Source organism: Strix aluco, chromosome 17, assembly GCF_031877795.1.
Source record: "Strix aluco isolate bStrAlu1 chromosome 17, bStrAlu1.hap1, whole genome shotgun sequence".
NCBI lineage: Eukaryota > Metazoa > Chordata > Aves > Strigiformes > Strigidae > Strix > Strix aluco.
Window position 1 is genome coordinate 16374329 of NC_133947.1, and position 19100 is coordinate 16393428.

The window sequence follows — 19100 nt, forward strand, 5'->3', positions numbered from 1 at the left end:
TGCCTGTCCCCTGCCAGCTCAGCCTCTGCCCCATGGCAGGGGTGCTGAGTGCTGCATCCCTGCTGAGCTCCTCCATTCTTGGGGCCAGCAAGTACCTGGACCCCCTGTCATGCAGCCACTGCCACCCTCGCAGGGTGCTGCCTGTGCCCAGTTTGTTCCCCATGTCCGTCTGTCTCTGTGGTAGCCGTCTGTCCCGCCGTGTGGCAGTGGGCTTTGCTGCCAGGATCAGCCCCACGGACCCCTCAGCAGCTGCTGAATGCGATTGCAAGGGAGGAGGGTGCTTGGTTGTTGCCCAGCTCTGTGCACCCCAGTTGCACTGGAGCCCATGGAGGCCTGTTTGGGCACTCAGCATGGGACTTTGCACAGAGACTTCTGCCTGCCCGTGTCTGTGATGCTCCAGAAGTGAAGCATCATGGATGGGCAGCATCCTCAGCGGGGAGTGAGGGGGTGAAGCAGAGCCCAGGAGCAAAGGGGGGTGCTCAGCCTTGAAAACCAGCCCAGCAACAGGGAGTGAATGGGCAGGGGAAAGGGGAAAGCAGACTTGGGCAAAACCTTGTTTGGAGGTGGCAGGAAAGGAAGGGCTCTGGGAGGGGAGTGCTGCGGAGGCTGAAGCTGGGATATGCTGGGGAAGTGCGGGGGCAGAGCGTCTGGGAAAGCTGTGAATCCACACTCCAGCTTGAAGCGGGGGAAGAAGAAAACACCAAGGGAAGGAGGAGCAAGCAGGGAGATGATGGGAGGAGATTATAGGCATGATGAGCAGGTCTACCTCTGATCCTGCTAAGGCTTTCTTTGCAGTCACTGATCCAACGTGCCTGTTTCACTAGCCTGGAGCTCCGATGGGTTCCAGACATTTCACCTGATATTTACCCCAAGGAAAATATTCCCCAGCCCAGTTTGGTTCCAGCTGCAGCAGAAGTGAGCCAGTCCTTGCTGAAAACCAGCATTGTGCTTGGCACGTGGCATTGGGGACGTGGGTGCGCAGGAGTCCTTCAGCCAGTGCCCTGCACAGAGAAGGGGTTTGGGGAGGTGGTGCCTGCTGCCTCCTGCCTCTGCCAGCCGCTGCCCGGGCAGCTGCCAGTCTCAGCACCGGAGCTGCTCTGGCCCTGGCTTCACTCTCAAGGGAACATGCGTGAGCAAGGCTAAGTGCTGGGAAGGGCTGGGACAGCCTGGGTGGGCTGCCTGCCTGGCAGGATTGGGCCCTGCTCCTGCTGTGGGTAGTATTTGGGACAGCATTTCCACTGGTCTCAATCAAGTTTGCTGTAGTTGTGGTCTAAACCTCTTCTAAAGGTTTGTCATGGCTAATACGTCGGTTAAATTGTCCCTTTGGCAGCATGCTGGCACCCATGTCTTTTCTCAACCCATGGCCCCCCACATCAGGGTCTTCTGGGGCCTGTCCTGCAAGGTGGGGCAGCAGGAGCTGAGTTTTGCATCTGGAAAGTGCTGTGTGATGGCAGGAGCTCCACCTGACTGGCTTCTTGCAGTCTGAAAGTGTGCTTTCCACTGTTAAATCAGGGGTGGTTCCTGCTTAAGGCACAGAGATGCTCCCGGAATGAACATCATCTGCTTTTGAAGCTCTTGAGTACTGTCAGAAAGTCCACAGGAAAAAATGTAGCTCCTTGGGGGACAGAAGGGGCTGGGACGGGTTGTACCAGCTGCCTCACCATGAGTGCTGCCAGGTCCCTACGAGTCCTGTGGCTGCCCCAGGGGTGCTGAGCACCGCCCCCAGCCTGGCAGAGGGCACGGTTGGGGGGCTGGTGGCCATGCTGGCCACGGTGGCCTTCTCCCATGCTGGGCCTGCATCAGCCCTGGGTACAGGCAACCAGGTTGTGGTGGAGGATGGCTGCATCCCACTGCTGCTCCTGTGGGCTGGGTGCTGCCAGGCTGAGGCTGACCCTCAGTGCCCAGCCAGCCCTGAGCCCCCAGCCCCGCTGCCTGTGCTGCTGCGAGTGCCAGGGCTGCAGGCAGCCCCGGCTCCATGGTCCCGGCCTCTCGGCTCAGCTCCACCGTGGGCAGGAAGAGGGTGGGCAGGGAGCCCCAGGCAGCACCGCCACCCACATGGACGTGGCACCAGTGCCCCACTGGCTCCTGAATTGGTGCTTCCTGGTGGAAGAAAAACATAATTTTGAAGAAAGTTTAGAAACCTTGAGTGAAAAACTCAGCATGTTTTTGGCCAAAGTGATGGTTATCATTTTAGAGATTTCACGTTGATTAAAAAATTCACACGCTGAGGAAGTGGTTGGGAATGATCCACACAGGGATTGGAGCTGGGAGCATGCAACTGCTTGAATTTGCAGTGGAAAAACAGCAGCCCTGCTTCCTCTGTGGAAAAAATACACCACTGGTGACCTCTGAAATCTTCTCGTGCCCTTCGCTGAGCACTAGGGTCTGTTAGGAGAAGCTGAGCTGATGTTTCCCAGGGGCTGGTGGCAGGTTGTCCTGCCTGTTCTGGTCAGGAGAGTGTGACCCTGGGGCAGGGGGTGAAATCCTGGCTCTTTTGGTGTGAACCAAGTCCCTCTGCGGTGACAGTGCCGCGCTTGCCCAGCCAGTGTGGACAGTGGCAGTGTCACTGCCCACCAGCCATGGGAGAGGGCTGCTCCCAGGCAGGCTGAGCCTGGCTGCGGGAGGCGCAGGCTGACTCGCTCCATCTTGTCTGCCCATTCCTTCCCACCCCCCAGAGCCAGTTTTAGCAGTTTTTCTGGGTAAGATTTCACATCTTCCCATTGTGCTGAGGACACCTGAAAGGCAGAGGTGGGACATGATCTGTGGTGTGAGATGTGTTTTCTTTGTAAAAGGAAGTCAGCAAGTTTGCGGATGACATCAAGCTGAGAGGTGCAGCTGATCCCCCCAGAGGGAAGGGATCCATCCGGAGGGACCTTGGCAGGCTGCAGAGGTGGGCTCATGTGAACCTCGTGAAGTTCAACCAGGCCAAGTGCAAGGTCCTGCACCTGGGCTGGGGCAGTGCCCAGTACCAGCACAGCCTGGGGGATGGATGGGTTGAGGCAGCCCAGCAGAGAAGGATTTGGGGATACTGGTGGGTGACAAATTGGATGTGAGCCAGCAATGTGCGCTCGCAGCCCAGAAAGCCAACCGTATCCTGGGCAGCATCACAGGCAGCGTGGCCAGCAGGGCGAGGGAGGGATTTCTCCCCTTCTGCTCCACCCTCGTGAGGCCCCACTTGGAGCCCTGCGTCCAGCTCTGGGGTCCCCAGTGCAAGACAGACACGGACCTGTTGGAACGGGTCCAGAGGAGGCCACGGAAATGGTCAGAGGGCTGGAGCACCTCCCCTGTGGAGAAAGGCTGAGAGAGTTTGGATTATTGAGTCTGGAGAAGAGAAGGCCCCAGGGAGACCTTATTGTGGCCTTTCAATACTTAAAGGGGGCTTATAAGGAAGACAGAGAAAGACCTTTTACCAGGGCCTGTAGTGACAAGACAAGGGGCAACAGTTTTAAACTGAAAGAGGAAGGGTTAGACTGGACATAAGGAAGAAATATTTTATGATGAGGGTGAGACAGTGGACCAGGTTGCCCAGAGAAGCTGTGGCTGCCCCTTCCCTGGAAGGGTTCAAGGTCAGGTTGGACAGAGCTTTGAGCAACCTGATCTAGTGAAAGATGTCCATGTCCATGGCAGGGAGGTTGAACTAGATGGTCTTTGAAGGTCCCTTCCAACCCAAACCATTCTGTGATTCTAAAATGGTCTTTCTCCGCCTGCCTTAGGTCATGGTCCTGACAGGGCTTTTGCTCTCCCATACCTGCTAAAACAGCGTTTAGGTAGTTGGGACTTACAGAAGGTGATGATGGTGGGATGTCATGTCACCAAGCAACTCCTCCAGCCCCAGAGCGGCCACGTCCATGGCCTGGAGCTGTGCTGGGACCTCATCCCTGCATTAGTGCTGTCAAGGCTGGGGCAAAGCCTGGGATTTGGCAGCTCTGGGAGAAGCTGCCCAGGCCACGTGAACTGTCATTCCAGAAACGGGGATCAGAAATATCCCACATGGGCTTCCACACTCAAAAAAAGTTCTTTTTTTTGGGTGTTGCAGGCATTACTCAGGGCTGCTTGTGTGACTGCTCTGTGGGCGATGTGACTGCGGGCCGATGCTCTGAGCTGGCTCGTCTGGCGGCAGCCACAGTGACAGCCCTCGGGCTCTGTGGTGGTGGCCAGATCCCAGCTGGTCCGGCGTGGCTGGACACAGCCCGGGGAGCACAGCCCTGAGGAGCTGGTGGGGCTGAGCAGCCGGAGTGGCAGATGGGTGACAGTCACAAAAGGCACTCGATGACCTCTGTGTGTGTGTGTGAACCGTCCCAGGAGCACTCGCCAGCCCCACGCTGCATTTGCGTAAAGGTTTCAAAAACATAAAGGTTGCAAAAACATGTTACCGAGCACCCCACATGGAAAGTGCCTTCCCATCCCCTGTTGCTGACCCCGGGTTTGTTTTTGCATCTTGCTGGAGCTGGAGGCAGGTTTTGTCCCGCCGCCGTGCAGGGTCTGGCCACGCCGGCCGTGGGAACCCAGCGTGCTGCTGCTGCTGGGAAGTCCAGAGGGGAAAAAAACCAGCCATCCCGGATGCAGTATGTGGAGTTGTCCGTGTTTGCAATTTCCTGTGTCAGTGCAGCCTGATACCAGACACACAGCCTGGTTTTTCCTCCCAGAATAAACCCTCCCACTCATAAAAAATATTAGTGAAGGTACCGAAGGCCCCAGGGCTGGGGGGAGCTGGGGGTTATGGCCAGCCCCGCTCCCTGCTGTGAGCATGGGGATGGGGTGTGAGCCCTTTACCCTGACCATGGTGGGTCCCTGCCACCAGTGTCCCTCCCCACACCGCCGGCTTTCTCCTCCGGCACAACGGAGTATGAAATCCTGATACCCCGTGCTGCTGCCACCAGCCCCTTGCCTGGCCTGGCAGCGGGTCGGTGTGTGCCGGCAGCAGGGCGGGGATGGGCAGGTCAATGACTACCCAGCTGGCACCCTCCATCCCCACACACCCAGGTGACCCCTCCTGTCTCTCCTTGTGGGTGGCGGTGGCAGAGCGGGGTGACCAGCGGCCATGACGACAGAGACGGGCCCCGGCTCGGAGGTGAAGAACGCGCAGGAGGAGGCGCAGCAGCAGCAGCTGGAGGCGGCCGCGCACGGCCCCACCGCCGCGGCTGCCAACCCCGCCGGCCGCGACGCTGAGGCCAATGAGAAGCCCAGGGCGCAGGCTGATGCCCGAAATATGGAGCCGGTGAGTAGAGGATGGCTGGGTGCCGTGAGATGCGGCAGAGGGGAGGGCGCAGCAGATGAAGGGGACGTGCCACCGCTTTCTGCTGCCCATCACCGTGTCCTTGCTGCAGCACGGGGGCTGCAGGGAGCCCGGTGAGGTGGGCACCTCCACTGTGCTGTCAGCCCTGGGGGAACATCCCGGAGGGGAGCCGCCTACAACCAGGGCAGTGGATGGGCTCTGCCGGCTGCCTCCCGGCTGCCTGTGCGGGTCCTTGCAGGCAGGACAGGCAGAAGGAGCAGTGCGACAGCCCGAAGTGCTGACTGTGCTGGAAATGGCCCTGCCACGGCTGCTGGCCAGGGCAGGGGGAGGAAGCGGGTGGCCCTGTGTCCCAGGACTGAGCTGCCCCTGGCAGGGCTGGGAGCAGCAGCTGCACCCCAGTGACAGCCACGGTGCTGCCCTGGCCCTGCCTGCTGCACCTGGCGGTTGGGCAGGGAGGTTTCAGGTGCAGAACTGACCCCAGGCTCCTGGGTGTCCATTTTCCTAGGACGCTGGTTGTGCCGGCAGTGTAGGGTAGGGGAACTGGGCTTGGCTGTGGAGTCCCAAGAGGTCATCAGCCTCCCCTGCCATCTTCTGCCTGCTGTTGGAGGGCTTTCCCCCTCTGTCTGTCCGTCCATCCTGGCACTGGTGCTGGTTAACCCTGTGCATCTCCCCACTCCAGGGCACAGAGATGGAGGAGAAGGACTACAGCGAGACAGATGGGCTCTCTGACAAAACAACCCCCAGCAAGACCCAGAAGTCACCCCAGAAAACCACCAAGAAAATGAAGAGTGCTCTCTGCAGAGTGACCCTGCTTGATGGCTCCGAGTACGAATGCGAGGTGGAGGTGAGTCCCAGGTTCAGGGGGCTGTGCTGGCACCAAGGAGGGGACGCGTCTCAGCCTGGGGACCCTGCCCAGCCCAGCAAGTCCCCAGCATCGGGGCTCTTCCAAGGACAGCTTTGTCTCTATCCCCTCTCCGAGGGAAAAAGATCCACAGAAATAGCTGTTTAAGTTGAAATTGCAAAATAAGGAAGTAATCTGGAAAGACAGACCCTAGCAGGGAATTTCAGCCCAGTGAAAAAAGCAGAAGCTTAATAGATGGGGATGGAGCTCTGCCTAACAACATGTGCATGACACATCCATGCACCAGCCTCTTAAGAGCACAGCGTGTTGGCTGTCCCCCACGCTAAGGTGAAGGGGGTGTGTGCATGTGTTGGTGTGAAGAGGCTGACCCACGTGGAGGCTCACAGCTGCCCCAGGCAGGTTTGCGCCCATCCTCTCTCTGTTCACCTTCTCATCCCTTGCTGTCCCTCCCCATAAAGCCAGCAGGGAGGTGTGTTAGACCCTGGCAGCATCACGCAGTGTGTGCACACGCGTACGTGAGCGTGGTACACGTGCCCACCCTTGTAGCTGCGTCCTTGTGTGTGCAGGCAGGGCGGTGTGCCCGGGCAGGCGGTCCAGCCCCCCGCTCTGGGTGTGTGGGCCACCCGCTATTTGTGCAGTGTCGCAAGCGTGTGCCGTGGGTGTGCACGAGTGCACACACGCTGGGGAGCACATTTCCCATGCCGGGGCAGGGACAGGGGGGACTGGTGCCTGTGGGTGGCTGCCTTGGCATTGGGAGATGCTGCAGGGCTGCTTCAGCCGCTGTCAGCACGGGGACTTCTCCCTTCTAGGGCAGGCTGGGGGACACGCAGGATTAAACCAAGAGTTGAGGCTGTTTTTTGTGGAAGGGCCCTGTAGCCCTGCTGCAGGGGCAAAACCAGCTGGGAGGAGAGGTATTTGCTGGTAGTGCCTGTTTCTGTCCCCAGCACTCGCTGCTGTCTCCTGCCTGTAGGTTGGGAAGGGCAGCGCTGCTCTGACCTGCGGCATCGTCCTGATGGGAGGGACGTTTTTAAGGACTGGCAACTTTGCTTAAAAGTGCAAAAGCTGAGGTTGTTCAGGAGCAGAAATCCCAGCATCTTTGCCAGGGAGACCTTTGCACTTGCTGCTGGCGAGTGGGCAGGCAGGTTTCTGTTGGCAGCAGCTCGGAGCTGGCTGCGCATCTGTATGCAGGTCCTGCCTCCCCCAGGTCTCGGCTGCACAGGATTGATGAACGTAAGGAGCGTGGCTGCCTGCTCGCTGTGCCTGCCTGGGATGAGTGAGCACCCCGAGGCAGCTGGCAGTGGGGGGATCTGGCCCCAGGCCCGTGACACAGGCAGCAGCACCTTTGATCTCTGCGCCCCAGCAGCCCTGACTGTCACTTGTCACAAAGCTGTGGGAAGAAGGGTTGTCACAAAGATGAAAGCCCTCCCGGAAAAGGAGGGGAGCACTCGAGGGATGACAGGGGACTCACGGGGCACAGGAGCGGCTTGTGTGAGCCCTGGCAGGGTCGTCCTTCTGGCTCTCCCTGTTAGCTGTGGCCAAGCAAAACCAGCATGCAGGCACAAACCCGGGCTGTGGGCTCACTGGCAGCTTCGTGAGCAGAGCGATGCCCCTCGCTGGGAGTGGGTAAGGACGAGCTCTTTGGTGTTGCAGTGCAGAGGATGGGGCCAACTTTGAGAGAGCTGCGGCTCTCTACATAAGCCACCTGGGACGTGAGGGTTTAGCGTAGAAAGGCTGGTGCTGCATTTCTTCTTTTGTTCTCATAGGCCCTGCGGGAATAGTTGTGCCTTGCCCGCATGCTTAATTAGAGCTTAATTCAATAAAAATCAAAAAAGGGAGTCAAGCCATTCAGTGTGACACCCCGGCACGTGCCACGGGTGAGCCCCTGCCTTCAAAGCCTGGGTCAGCAGGAAGAAGAGACTCAGGAAGGGTGACTGCAACTGCTGGAAAAGCTTTGCAGGGCGGCAGGAGCGCAGGGTTGCAGCTGAGGGCAGTGAGCTACCAGGGCTGAGCTGCTCGGTGCCCTGGGCTGCCGTCCCTGGGGTGTGTGGTGAGGGTGCTCTGGTAAATGGGTGCCTTGGAGAGGGGAGGTGGAAGCTGCTAGGCTGGAAGGCTGTAAGTAGGGCAGAAACACACATGGGAGGGGTTGTTCTTCCATCTCCATGAACAAGCTTGGACCTTGCTGCCACCAGTAATGGAGGGAAATTCAGGGGAACTCAAAGGACTGGATAATGAGGGTGCCCTCCATCCCTGCATGTGGCTCGGGCTCTTTGTGGCTCTCATTTGTCATGCTGTGATTGGGGACCCAGCCACCACTGCCACCAGCAAGGAGGGCGTTGGGAAGGAGCTTGTCCCACGAGCAGGGCTGGCTGCCGTGAGCTCTAGGGCACATTTGTCCTAGCTTGCTGGTCTGGAACGGAGGCTCCTGGGCTGGCTGGACCCCTCTCTGGTTTGGCATCACTGTCTCCTGGTGTGATGGGGGATGAGCCGGCGGGCACCGGGTCCCCCTGGCCCATGGGACCCCCACCACACTGGGCTCTACCGTGCCCTGTCCTCGCAGCCCTGGGACTGCCTGGGAGTCCCCAGAGCAGTGCTGCCGGGTGAGAGGGCTGCTCTCAGAGGCAGGCCAGCACCTTTTGGTAGTTGCCTGGAGGGCTAGGCCTGCCCTGACCCTCCCCAGTGCTCCCTGGCTGTACCCAGCAGGTGCTGCCTGTGCCTGCTGGGTCTCCAAGAGCACAAGGGAGCCGGCTCACCATCAGCCTCCATGTCTCCGACAGAAGCATGCCCGAGGCCAGGTCCTCTTCGACATGGTGTGTGAGCACCTCAACCTCCTGGAGAAGGACTACTTCGGCCTGACCTTCTGCGACTCGGACAGCCAGAAGGTGAGCACAGGGGGGTCTCTCTGCAGCCACCCCCTCCATGGTGGGGGGCCACCCTGACCTGCTGTCTCCTCATTGCAGAACTGGCTGGACCCATCCAAGGAGATCAAGAAGCAGATCCGCAGTAAGTGCCCGGGGAGGGTCCGTCCTCCCCAGCCCTGGGGCTCCGGATGGCTCGGCTGTAGCTGTCCTCTGGTGGGTCCTCTCCCCACCTGCCCTGGAGGGGCCTTTGACCGCTGGCCTGGGGACAGAGATGCTGTTGCTCGTTCAGCTGCCTGTTACCTCTCCTATTACTTGTGACAGGTGTGGGGGGCAAAGGACCCCACCTCTGCCACCAGAAGCTGGCTGAGACCTGATCCCTCTCTGGTCACCATCCCCACCTGCCCTGAGCAGAGAGGACAGGGATGGAGGGGAAGAGTGGGGGGCTTGCTGGGACAGGTCCTGGGGTGCCTTTGTCCATGATGTTGCCTTCCTGGGGCAGCAGAAGGGCTGTTGCCAATGTGTCACCTTTTGGGACATGTGAGGCTTTTGCTGTGACATTGGTAGTCATGCTGAGCTGGTGGCTGCTGAAGTTGCAATGCTTTTCTCTCCTTAGCTGTTTGGGGAGGATTAACCAAGTTGTGCTAGAGTCTTGAAGACTGTTCTCCCAGCAGCTTCTGGAGCACCCTTCTCCCTGCCCTGTGCTGGGCTTGGGGGGAGTTGGGGGACCCTTAGTGGATGCCCAGATGCTCCTGCACGCCTGTGTGCAGTCAGCAGAGGTGCTGCCCTTACTGCTCTCTCCCCTCCCTAGGTGGGCCCTGGAACTTCGCCTTCACGGTGAAGTTTTACCCTCCAGACCCTGCCCAGCTCACAGAGGACATCACAAGGTGAGGACCAGCCCTTCCATGGGCACAGCAGCCGGGGCAGCTCCTAGGGGACCGGCTGGGAGTGTGTGGAGGGGCAGGGCTCAGGCAGGACGTGGGCAGCTGAGGGAGGTGTCTGGGGGCTCACGGCCTTCCCGCTGCATGTGGCATGTCTAAATCGTGCAGTGTGGGGCCAGGAAGGTGGCTGTGAGAGGTGACAGTCCCCATGGAGAGTAGTGCAAAGTGGGGTGCATGCTGCTGCTTCCCAGGGCAGCTCCAGAGGGCACACACCTCCGCCCCGCTCTCACCCTTTGCCCCCTCCTGCAGATACTACCTGTGCCTGCAGCTCCGTGCGGACATCATCACGGGGCGCCTGCCCTGCTCCTTTGTCACGCACGCCCTGCTGGGCTCCTATGCGGTGCAGGCTGAGCTGGGCGACTACGATGCTGAGGAGCATGTGGGCAACTACGTCAGCGAGCTCCGCTTCGCCCCCAACCAGACGCGGGAGCTGGAGGAGCGCATCATGGAGTTGCACAAGACCTACCGGTGAGCCCCAGGAGAGGATGGGCTGGTGGTGAGGAAGGCACCAGACAGCTGGCCCACGCCTGGTGGGGCGCTCAGCCATGTGTCTCCCTCTCTGTCTCCCTGCAGGGGGATGACCCCCGGGGAAGCGGAGATCCACTTCCTGGAGAACGCCAAGAAGCTCTCCATGTACGGGGTGGACCTGCACCACGCCAAGGTACGGGGCCATGGGGCTGCCAGAGCAATGGCCAGTGCCACCCCATCCTGCCCTGCTGCCTGCACACCCCTCCCTGCCCAGCCCCTTCCCCCCACGCTGAAGCTTCACGGAGGACACAGTCCTGGGTGGCCAGCTCTGGGTGGCCCTGCACTGGACCAGAGGGCCGTCAGAGGTCCAGTCTCAATGTGTCTGTGATTCAGTGACCTCTCTGTCAGCTGGTCCTCAGTAGCAGAGCACCAAACAGGAGGGAACATAGCACTGCTGGCTGGACTGGTTCTTACTGGGCAGCTGAGCAGTCCCCTCCTGTCCCTCTCGCCTCCTCCAGGACTCAGAGGGCATCGACATCATGCTGGGTGTCTGCGCCAATGGCCTCCTCATCTACAGGGACCGGCTGAGGATCAACCGCTTCGCCTGGCCCAAAATCCTCAAAATTTCCTACAAGAGGAGCAACTTCTACATCAAGATCCGCCCGGGTGAGGTGGGTGCCATGCGCCAGTGCGGACCCAGGGCATGGCAGGGTGCCCGCTCGGCTGGACTGGGGCTGCCCACTGGGGAGGTCCTCGCCTGGCTCCAGCCTCTGCCCCAAGGGTCCCAAGTTAATGACCACGCTGGCCAAGAGACCACATCTCCTGAGGCGTACGGAGGCTTTCAGCAAGTGCTTTCTTGTTCGTTCTCTCATTTTGCACTGGCAAAGTGACTTCAGCAGGCTGAGGGCACCCCCAGGCTCCTTTCCCCACCAGCCAGACACTGTCACCCCGCTGGCATAGGGAGGTTGCCCAGGAAGGGGGGTTAAGGGCCCCTTTTGATGTGTCTTCCGTGCTTCACAGAAAGACATCAGGAGGCTTGTTCATTCATTTTCAAACTTTATTTTCACTCTTTTCACTTTTATGTGAACTGATGGGAGAATGCATTTCCACCCACATTTTCCAGCAGGCAGGAGGGCAAAGACAGTGCATCTAAAACGGGGAGTGATGCCCTCTCACCAAAATTTGCTGTAAAAGATTTTTGTTTCTTGAGGGAATTTATCTTGCACTGAAAAGCCATTTACGGTTGAGGAAAGTGCTTAAGCCAAAAGTGTGGGGGTGTGATCCCACCACCCAGTGGGGCTGGGCATGAACCTTTCCAGCATTGCTTTGAAGAATACCTTTTTTGGCATGGTTATGCTTCTGCCAGGGGAACCTGAGTGCCTTGGCAAGGCAGGTCCCATCCCATCATGTTCTCTAGGGCAGGATCTGCCTGTAACGGCGTGTCTCTGTCTCCCCCAAGTATGAACAGTTTGAGAGCACCATTGGCTTCAAGCTGCCCAACCACCGCTCCGCCAAGCGTCTCTGGAAGGTCTGCATAGAGCATCACACCTTCTTCAGGTGAGGAAACCTTCTCCAGACCTCCTCCAGGCCTCCCTTCTTGGAGGCAGACATGATTCTGCCTCTGCTGCAGCGGGTACACATGGAGGGCAGCACCAGGGGGCATGGCTGGGGCTTGCTGATGACACTCCACCTCTCTCACCCCTAGGCTGGTGTCCCCAGAGCCACCCCCCAAGGGCTTCCTGGTGATGGGCTCCAAGTTTCGCTACAGCGGGCGGACGCAGGCGCAGACACGACAGGCCAGTGCCCTCATCGACCGCCCGGCTCCCTTCTTCGAGCGCTCCTCCAGCAAACGGTACACCATGTCTCGCAGCCTTGACGGAGGTATGCCCCAAATTGGGGAGGGGGTGGGAGATTGGTTCGCTGGCGGGAGCAAGGGGGATGCTGTTTGGCTCGTCTCTGCGAGCTCTTTGGCTCGTTTGGCAGGGTTACAGCAGCCATTAGGCTTCCTTCTGGAGGCTGACCCCAACCGCATCCCTGTGGCAGAGGGTCTGAACCCACCCCAAGTGATAGCTCAGACTGCGCATGAGCAGGGGGACGTGGCAGGGCGGGGCTCGGGCAGCTTGGGGATGGGGCTCCCCCCGGCTCCCTGTGCCCTGGGACCAGCTGTCCCTGCTCAGGGCGTTGGGGCTCCTCAGCCCCCAGGTCTGAGCTGTCAGGGTGGGGGGCAGGGGATGGGAGGCTGGGGTGGGGGTTGGGGGTGGCAGGGCTGGGGTGACCCGGGCTCTCCCCCACGGGCAGAGTTCTCGCGCCCAGCCTCTGTCAGCGAGAACCACGACGCTGGGGCAGAGGGCGAGAAGCGGGATGAGGATGGTGAGTTTGGCAGCAGGAGACGGTCCGAGACAGAGGATGAGGAGGTGACCACCCCAACGAAAATCAAGGAGCTGAAGGTACAGATGAGGCGGGCAGAGGAGGGTGGATGTCGAGGGGTAGGCTGGCTCACACCTGGACAGGGCAGGCAGGGGACTGGGCACAGGCAACAGGGCTGGGCTGCAGGCAGGAAGGGTCACCTCGGGGCACGGTCCCCTGCAGCCCTTTCTCTGCCAGCTCTGCCCCAGGCTGCTGGGACCCTTGGGACACAGCTCTTGGCCTCACTGGTAAAAATGGGGCTGTCCTGGGGCTTGGCTCAAGTCTGATTCCCCAGCGCCCTCCAGGTGGTCTCAAGGCTTGTCTCCAGGCAGGGCTGGACCTGGGAGCAGCCCTACTCCAGGACAGGGATGGGGACAGGCCAGGCACACCAGTGCACACTCGTGCCTGCCACTGCCCAGGCACAGCCCACCCGCTCCCTGCCCCAGCCCCCAGGCTGGCCAAGGGACACCCCAGCCCATTTCAGCCGCAGGCTGCGAGGGGAGGGGGGGTCCGGTCCTTCTGCACCTACCAGCCCATCAACTTAACTGTGATGTTTGTGACAAGTTCCCTCGACTGACCCTGCTGGTTACTTTTAACCCTCTTTTTGCTGCCAGCCGGAGCACGAAACAACCCCCAGGCACAAGCAGGAGGTATTCTCTCTCTGGAGTATCTTAGTCCTCATTGGTGCATCATATTGTCCATCCTTTCCAAAGCAACACTGTGTGTCACCCTATTTACTGGAATACAAGATGCACCGGGGCAGGGGGTTGGATGCTAGAGAAGCCCGATGAGCAGACAGCTGGGGATCTGCCCCAGCGTGCACACGGCATCTTCTATCCCACTAAGTAAGGTAGTCCTAATCGTACGTGTGAGCAAGAGCCCTCCCAAGGCGCAACGGCCAGGCCCCCATGCTGAGTCCTTGGCCCGTTGGGAAGACCTGGCTTCTGCTCGTGTTACTGACTCCGCCATGTCCTCGCCTCGTGTCTTCTCTCCGTCCAGCCCTGCAGCCCTAGCTCTCCTGTGGAGGCTGGTCCCATCACTCCTGCTGGCACCCTGACCCGTGCTCTGCTTTTGCCGGACCCGACCTGCCTCCGCCACCTGCCCTGCCCGGCGGCTCTGCGCTCCCGCAGCCCCCCACAGTCCCCCCAGCCCTGATTCCCGCAGCGTGGCTCTCCTCCACGGAGAGCGGGGCCGGAGCTCCTCGCTGCGCCGAGCTGCCGTCCCGCCCCGCCGATGGCAAATGAGTCTCTGATCTGCCTCCAGCGCCTGCTCAGCTGCCGGTGGGGGCAGGCACTGGCACCCTGTGCCAGAGGGCAGCTGCCTGCATCTGCCCGCCCTGAGAGCAGGCTGTCACAGAGAAGAGGGAGGCTGTGCCTTCCCCTGCACAAACTCCCACGTCCATGGTGGCCCCCCATCAGGAATGATTCATCCCAGCCTAAAATCCACGGCTGCTCCCCAGGGGTTTCCCCTCTGCTCACAGTGGGACATAGATCCTTGCTGGAGCTGTCGCCAGAGGCAAACACAGCCAGGAGATGGGGTTTGCCGTGCTGGCATCACCCAGCCCTCACTGTCCCACTCGGCACCGCAGGGCAGACCCCGCCGGGGCGGTGGGCACCGGTCCCGGTCCCTCCCCTGCCCACCTCATTGCTTACCCCGCTGCATGTGCATGTGCTGCTCCCCTGGCACACCCCGAGCCCAGAGGTGGGCAAACCATGAAGCTTTTCTCCACGGCTCAGACACACGGGTCCACGGGGGGAGCTTTTTCATGAGTTGCACTGAGCCTTCAGGATCTGGAAAATTTGGTAGGGTTTTTCATGGGACTCTCTTGGGCTGTTGCTGAGGAGAAATACCGGGGAGGTGTTTTAGGTGACTCCTTTCGAACCTCAAAAGAGGTTTGAGTTTGAAGCAGAAGCCAGGGTTCTTGCTCTTGCTGGTTCTTGCTCTGAGCCAGTTTGCCCACCTCTGCGGCAGGACGAGGGGAGCCACCCTGGTGCCTGTACCGTCACAAAACGATGCTCTAACGCCTAAATGCCACCTTGCACTTGAGCGCTCTTGAGCTGTCCTCTCTCCACAGCAGGACAGACCCCACCCCACCCCAGGCTGCTGTTGGGCCCAGGCTGGCCCATGGTGATCCATGCTGGACATCTCTGACCAGCACTTGACCTCCTGCCCTTTGGCAGAAGCCCACTTTGAAGGAGCTCCGTTGGAAATGCTGGTTTCCTGCCCTGCTGGGACAGAGGCTCAGGCTCCTTTTGTGCCTGACACAGGAGAGCAGCAGAGGAGGCTGCTGGTATTTCCAACAGAGTCCAATCCCTTGCTGATCCCGAGGGAGAGCCCGCTCTCTTCCTCCCGGTGGCTTAGCTTGTCCTCAACAGGCCGTGCTGGAGATGCCAAAGGGGCGTGCTGTGCCCTGCACGGGGGGAAGCCTGCCACGCGCGTTCAGCCACGTACTGCCTTTTTGCTGCTCCCTGCAATGGTCTTAGTGAGAACTGCAGACCAGGGTGCTCTGACACGCTGTTCATTTGGCTTTTGAGACCCTCAATTCAAGCCCAGTGTGAAGCAAACCCTCCCAGTGCCCCCGCTCATCTCTTTTGCCTTGGCCGGTGCTTTAATCATAGTTATCTTCCTCTCTCCTTCCACAAGTTTTTAGACAAGCCAGAAGATGTTTTGCTGAAGCATCAGGCTAGCATCAATGAGCTGAAACGGACCCTGAAGGAGCCCAACAGCAAGCTGGTTCACAGGGACCGGGACAGGAGGCTGCCTTCCTCACCAGCCTCTTCCTCACCCAAGCATGAGGATGAAACACCAAAGGGAACCCCAGAAAAGGCCAGCGAGGTTTGTGCCGCTGCTTCTCTTATGGAGGGGATCAGGTTGTTTGCGTGAAGATGTTCCTCAGCTGTTGGGCTCTGGGTCTCTGCCTCCTGTGCCACCCTGGGACAGCATGGTGGAAATTACGTGGTGGGGACACGGGGTGGAGGGAGGAGGCCTTTGGCCAGGCTGTTGTCTCTAAGTTTTGTAACGAGCTAACCGTTTTCACATTCCTGGTAGTGATCTCCCTTTGTGCTCAGGCACTGCATGGAGTTGCACTTCTCATCCTTCTCTGAGGGCTGTGTTTTGGGAGTACCTGAGAGTTGGGCTGTGGCTTTGTTGGCCCATGAGATGGGACTTTCCTCACCCCTTGTACCAGCTGGGCTGCTGCGTGGCAGTGCGCGGTGCAGCTCCGGCCCAGGGAGTGTCCTCAGCGGAGCAGGACCCGGCAGCTGTGCAGAGGTGCCCCATGGTGCTCTCACCAGCTGGGACCTGGGTGGTGGGAGTAGGTGGAGGCGTGAGCAGTGCCGCGCTGGCATCCTGCACGCATGCCCTCCCCTCCTGGCGTTTTGCCTGCTGGCTTTGCGGTGGGACTGTGAGTGTGAAAGGAAGGCACCTGGGGAGCTGGAATTGGGGATGCCGGGACATGCAGAGCCCCCAGTGCGAGGGGCGCGGATGTGGCACAGCTGGGTGCTGGGTTCCTGGTTGGCTCGGTACAGGCAGTACAGGCTACGTGTGGCAAGGGCATCCCCGCTGCCAGCCTGGATGCCGTCTCCCTGCCAGGGACCCCCCCCTGCTTGCTCTCCTCTCCCTGCGGGGACTGTGGAGCCCGTCCTGTGCCTGCACCCGTGGGCATGGCTGTGGGCAGGGTGGATGCCACGCATGGGGCCCGCTTTGCCCTGGCTCCCTCTCGGGACAGTCTTGTAGAGCAAGTGAAGCCATGGGGCTGGGCTGCGGGGAGGGTGCGTGGTGCTGCAGGGCGGCTGGGCCAGGGGCTCTCTGCAGGGGATTCGTGATGTGCACGTGTGCCTGCTGGTCCCCAGCACTGACCGGAGACCTGGGGCTGCAGGGTGGCCTGGGCAGAGGTGAGCTCACAGCCCCTCATCAAAGCACTGAGCTGGGAAGAGGAAGAGGGACTTCACCTCACATCTGTTTTACAAGCAAATATGTGAAGTGCAGAGATGTAAATGGAGCATCTAGAGCTGGCATAGCTGTGACCTCTGTTCATCCATCCACCCAGCCATCCACCTAGCCATCCACCTACCCACCATTTGTTCCTTCATTCCTTCTCATGTGCTCTCTCTCTCTCTCTGTGTCTCTCTGTCTGTCTCTCTCTCTCTCTCTTTCCCTGTGGGTGCTGGGGTTTCCGTGCTGGCACAGACGATGGAAGAGGACACCCTAGACGATCTTGCATCTGAGCACGGAGCTTCCCTAAGCATGGAGTCTTTCACGCAGAAAAGCCTTGTCTCCTCTCCTGAGGTTGTCACCATCTTCCTCTTCCCACCCTTCTCTCACAGTTTCCCCCCCATGGGGCCCTCTGGCCTGCCAAGGTGGCTCCTGCCCTCTGAGCAGAGCTTGAGCTGATCGCTGGCCCCCCTGGGTGGGTCCCCTCTCCAGCGATGGGCAGGATCCCTCGGCAGGACAGGGCTGTTGCTGAAATCTGATCCCCTGACTGTTCCTTCTGGGCTGTGAGACAGGGTCCGGGCAGGGACCTTCCAGTGGAGCCCTGCTGTGCACCCCCAAGCCTGGCTGTGCGCTGGGTGAGGGGGCCATGCTGGAGGCCAGTGCTGGGGGTCCCGAGGTAGTGCTGACCCTATGGCACAGGTACTCTGTGGGTGCAAGCAAGCAGGCAGCTACAAGCTGCCTTCAGCGATCCCTTGTGCTTTCAGTTTGGCTGCAGTTCCCCAGGCCCAGGCACCCTGAAATAGGGCATCTTTGGAGGCATCAGAAATGTTGGACTTATGCCTGTGCAAAGCAGGGCCATGCTGCCCTCCATGTCCTCGTGCGGTGCCCACAGGTGCGGAATGTGGGCTCTCAGCACTGCTTGCGTGCAGGGTTTATCTCGTGTGATGGTGTTGTTTCCCAGGACAGCCAGGAGGAAATATCACTGAGCAGAAGAAAATGGTCTTTGAGACTTGGTTCTGGTGTGGTCATACCCAGCCACACTGCAGGGAGGTGCCCAGCGGTACTGGGGTGCACGTCCTGCCTGAGTGCCCCCAGAGAAGACAGCGGAGCAGGAGCAGCATCGGGCAGGGGGGCAGATGAGGCTGGTCCCATTCTCGCTCCCTGTCATCTCCCTCAGTGCAGAAGTTGCCAGCGTCAGCAAGGCTGAGCCTGAACCTGGGCTGGCTGGAGCACGTGTCCCCAGGAGGCAGTGTGGGGGTGAGTGAGGGCTTTAGCACAGCCTCAGGCTTCAGCAAGGGTACAGGCGCCTTCAGTGAAGCTTGGGCTCTGCAGCAGCATCTCCTGATCCATGCTGGAACCCTCTACGTGCCAGTATTAACGAGTTGGTGGACAGAAACAGCAGAATTGAGGTGCGGAGAGTCTTCCCCTCAGCCCTCCACAGACCCTTGGGATGCCAGGGCTGCGTTGGGGTGCAGGTGCCAAGATTTCTCTCCAGGCATTAGTGGCTGAGACTCAGCAGTTGATATGTGGGAACTTGTCCCCCCCGGCCTCTGGTCACAGTGAGGAATTTGTGGCCCTCAGAGGGTAATGACATGAGGACAGCACATCTGCAGAGCTTGGAGCTCTCATCACGCTCAGCCAGAAAGTCCCTTGGTGCTCATGGGCTTCAGAGCCGCTGAGGTTGGGTTATCGGTCACCCCCAGCTACACGCGTCTCCACCCTCCCCTCCATCCCTCAGTCCTCACTCATGCTGGAGGACCAGAGTGCTGAGCTGGGAGGTGCCAGGAGTCTCTTTGGCTTTGGGTGATAAAGCAACCCAGTCTGTTGTCTCAGATTCACTCATTCTCCCCTCCTTGTTATGAAGGTCATGCTTTCTTCTCTGGTGAGCTGGGTCTCCCCGGGGAGCAAATAAAGATGGCAGGGACATTGAAGGATGCCAAAGGCCCTTGTTGACAGGGGCAGAAGGCTGTCTCTGCTCTATGCTGTCATTTCTTTCCTTTCTACCAGCTTGCTCTCTCTTGTGATGCGTAGGCCACAGGGAAAATGGCTTTCCCAAATGCTCCTGTTCCTCGAGCAGATGTGTTGTCAGGGGGGGAGTGTGAAAGTAAATTATCCCTTGGGAAGTCAAGGTTGCTCTATGGACAGACCCTTCCCAGCATCATCACTTCTTAGACTTGGCTCCTGCCTTGGCACACACTCTATCCTGCCAGACTACTGATCTCCAAAGCTCCAGAAGTTCTCTTCTTTCCTGGAGGATACACCCAAGTATCCAAGTATTTGCTCCGAACATCCCTGAGTCCTCAAGCTCTGGAGACACAAGGGCTGCTGTTAGCTGTGGAGCTAGAGCTGTGGCTGGAGCTGGCATTGAGCCAGAGTTCAGATCACACCACAGAGCAGTT

The 19100-nt window shown here is 59.6% G+C and overlaps 1 protein-coding gene across 12 annotated transcripts in view; it reads left to right on the top strand.

Moving 5' to 3' along the window:
• Positions 1–19100, top strand: part of EPB41L1 (erythrocyte membrane protein band 4.1 like 1) — a 71037-nt gene that overhangs the window by 34668 nt on the left and 17269 nt on the right. For 6 of the 12 annotated variants that reach the window (XM_074842837.1, XM_074842836.1, XM_074842840.1 and 3 more), the window contains 14 exons: positions 5023–5218; positions 5916–6080; positions 8873–8977; positions 9056–9098; positions 9765–9840; positions 10144–10362; positions 10468–10555; positions 10881–11033; positions 11822–11919; positions 12068–12243; positions 12661–12809; positions 13383–13418; positions 15412–15603; positions 16957–17055. In XM_074842837.1, coding sequence (XP_074698938.1) covers positions 5042–5218; positions 5916–6080; positions 8873–8977; positions 9056–9098; positions 9765–9840; positions 10144–10362; positions 10468–10555; positions 10881–11033; positions 11822–11919; positions 12068–12243; positions 12661–12809; positions 13383–13418; positions 15412–15603; positions 16957–17055 — 1776 coding nt within the window. In that variant the 5' untranslated portion in view covers positions 5023–5041. The remainder of the gene's footprint in view (positions 1–5022; positions 5219–5915; positions 6081–8872; positions 8978–9055; positions 9099–9764; positions 9841–10143; positions 10363–10467; positions 10556–10880; positions 11034–11821; positions 11920–12067; positions 12244–12660; positions 12810–13382; positions 13419–15411; positions 15604–16956; positions 17056–19100) is intronic. The other 6 variants (XM_074842843.1, XM_074842845.1, XM_074842847.1 and 3 more) reach the window with 3 other exon arrangements.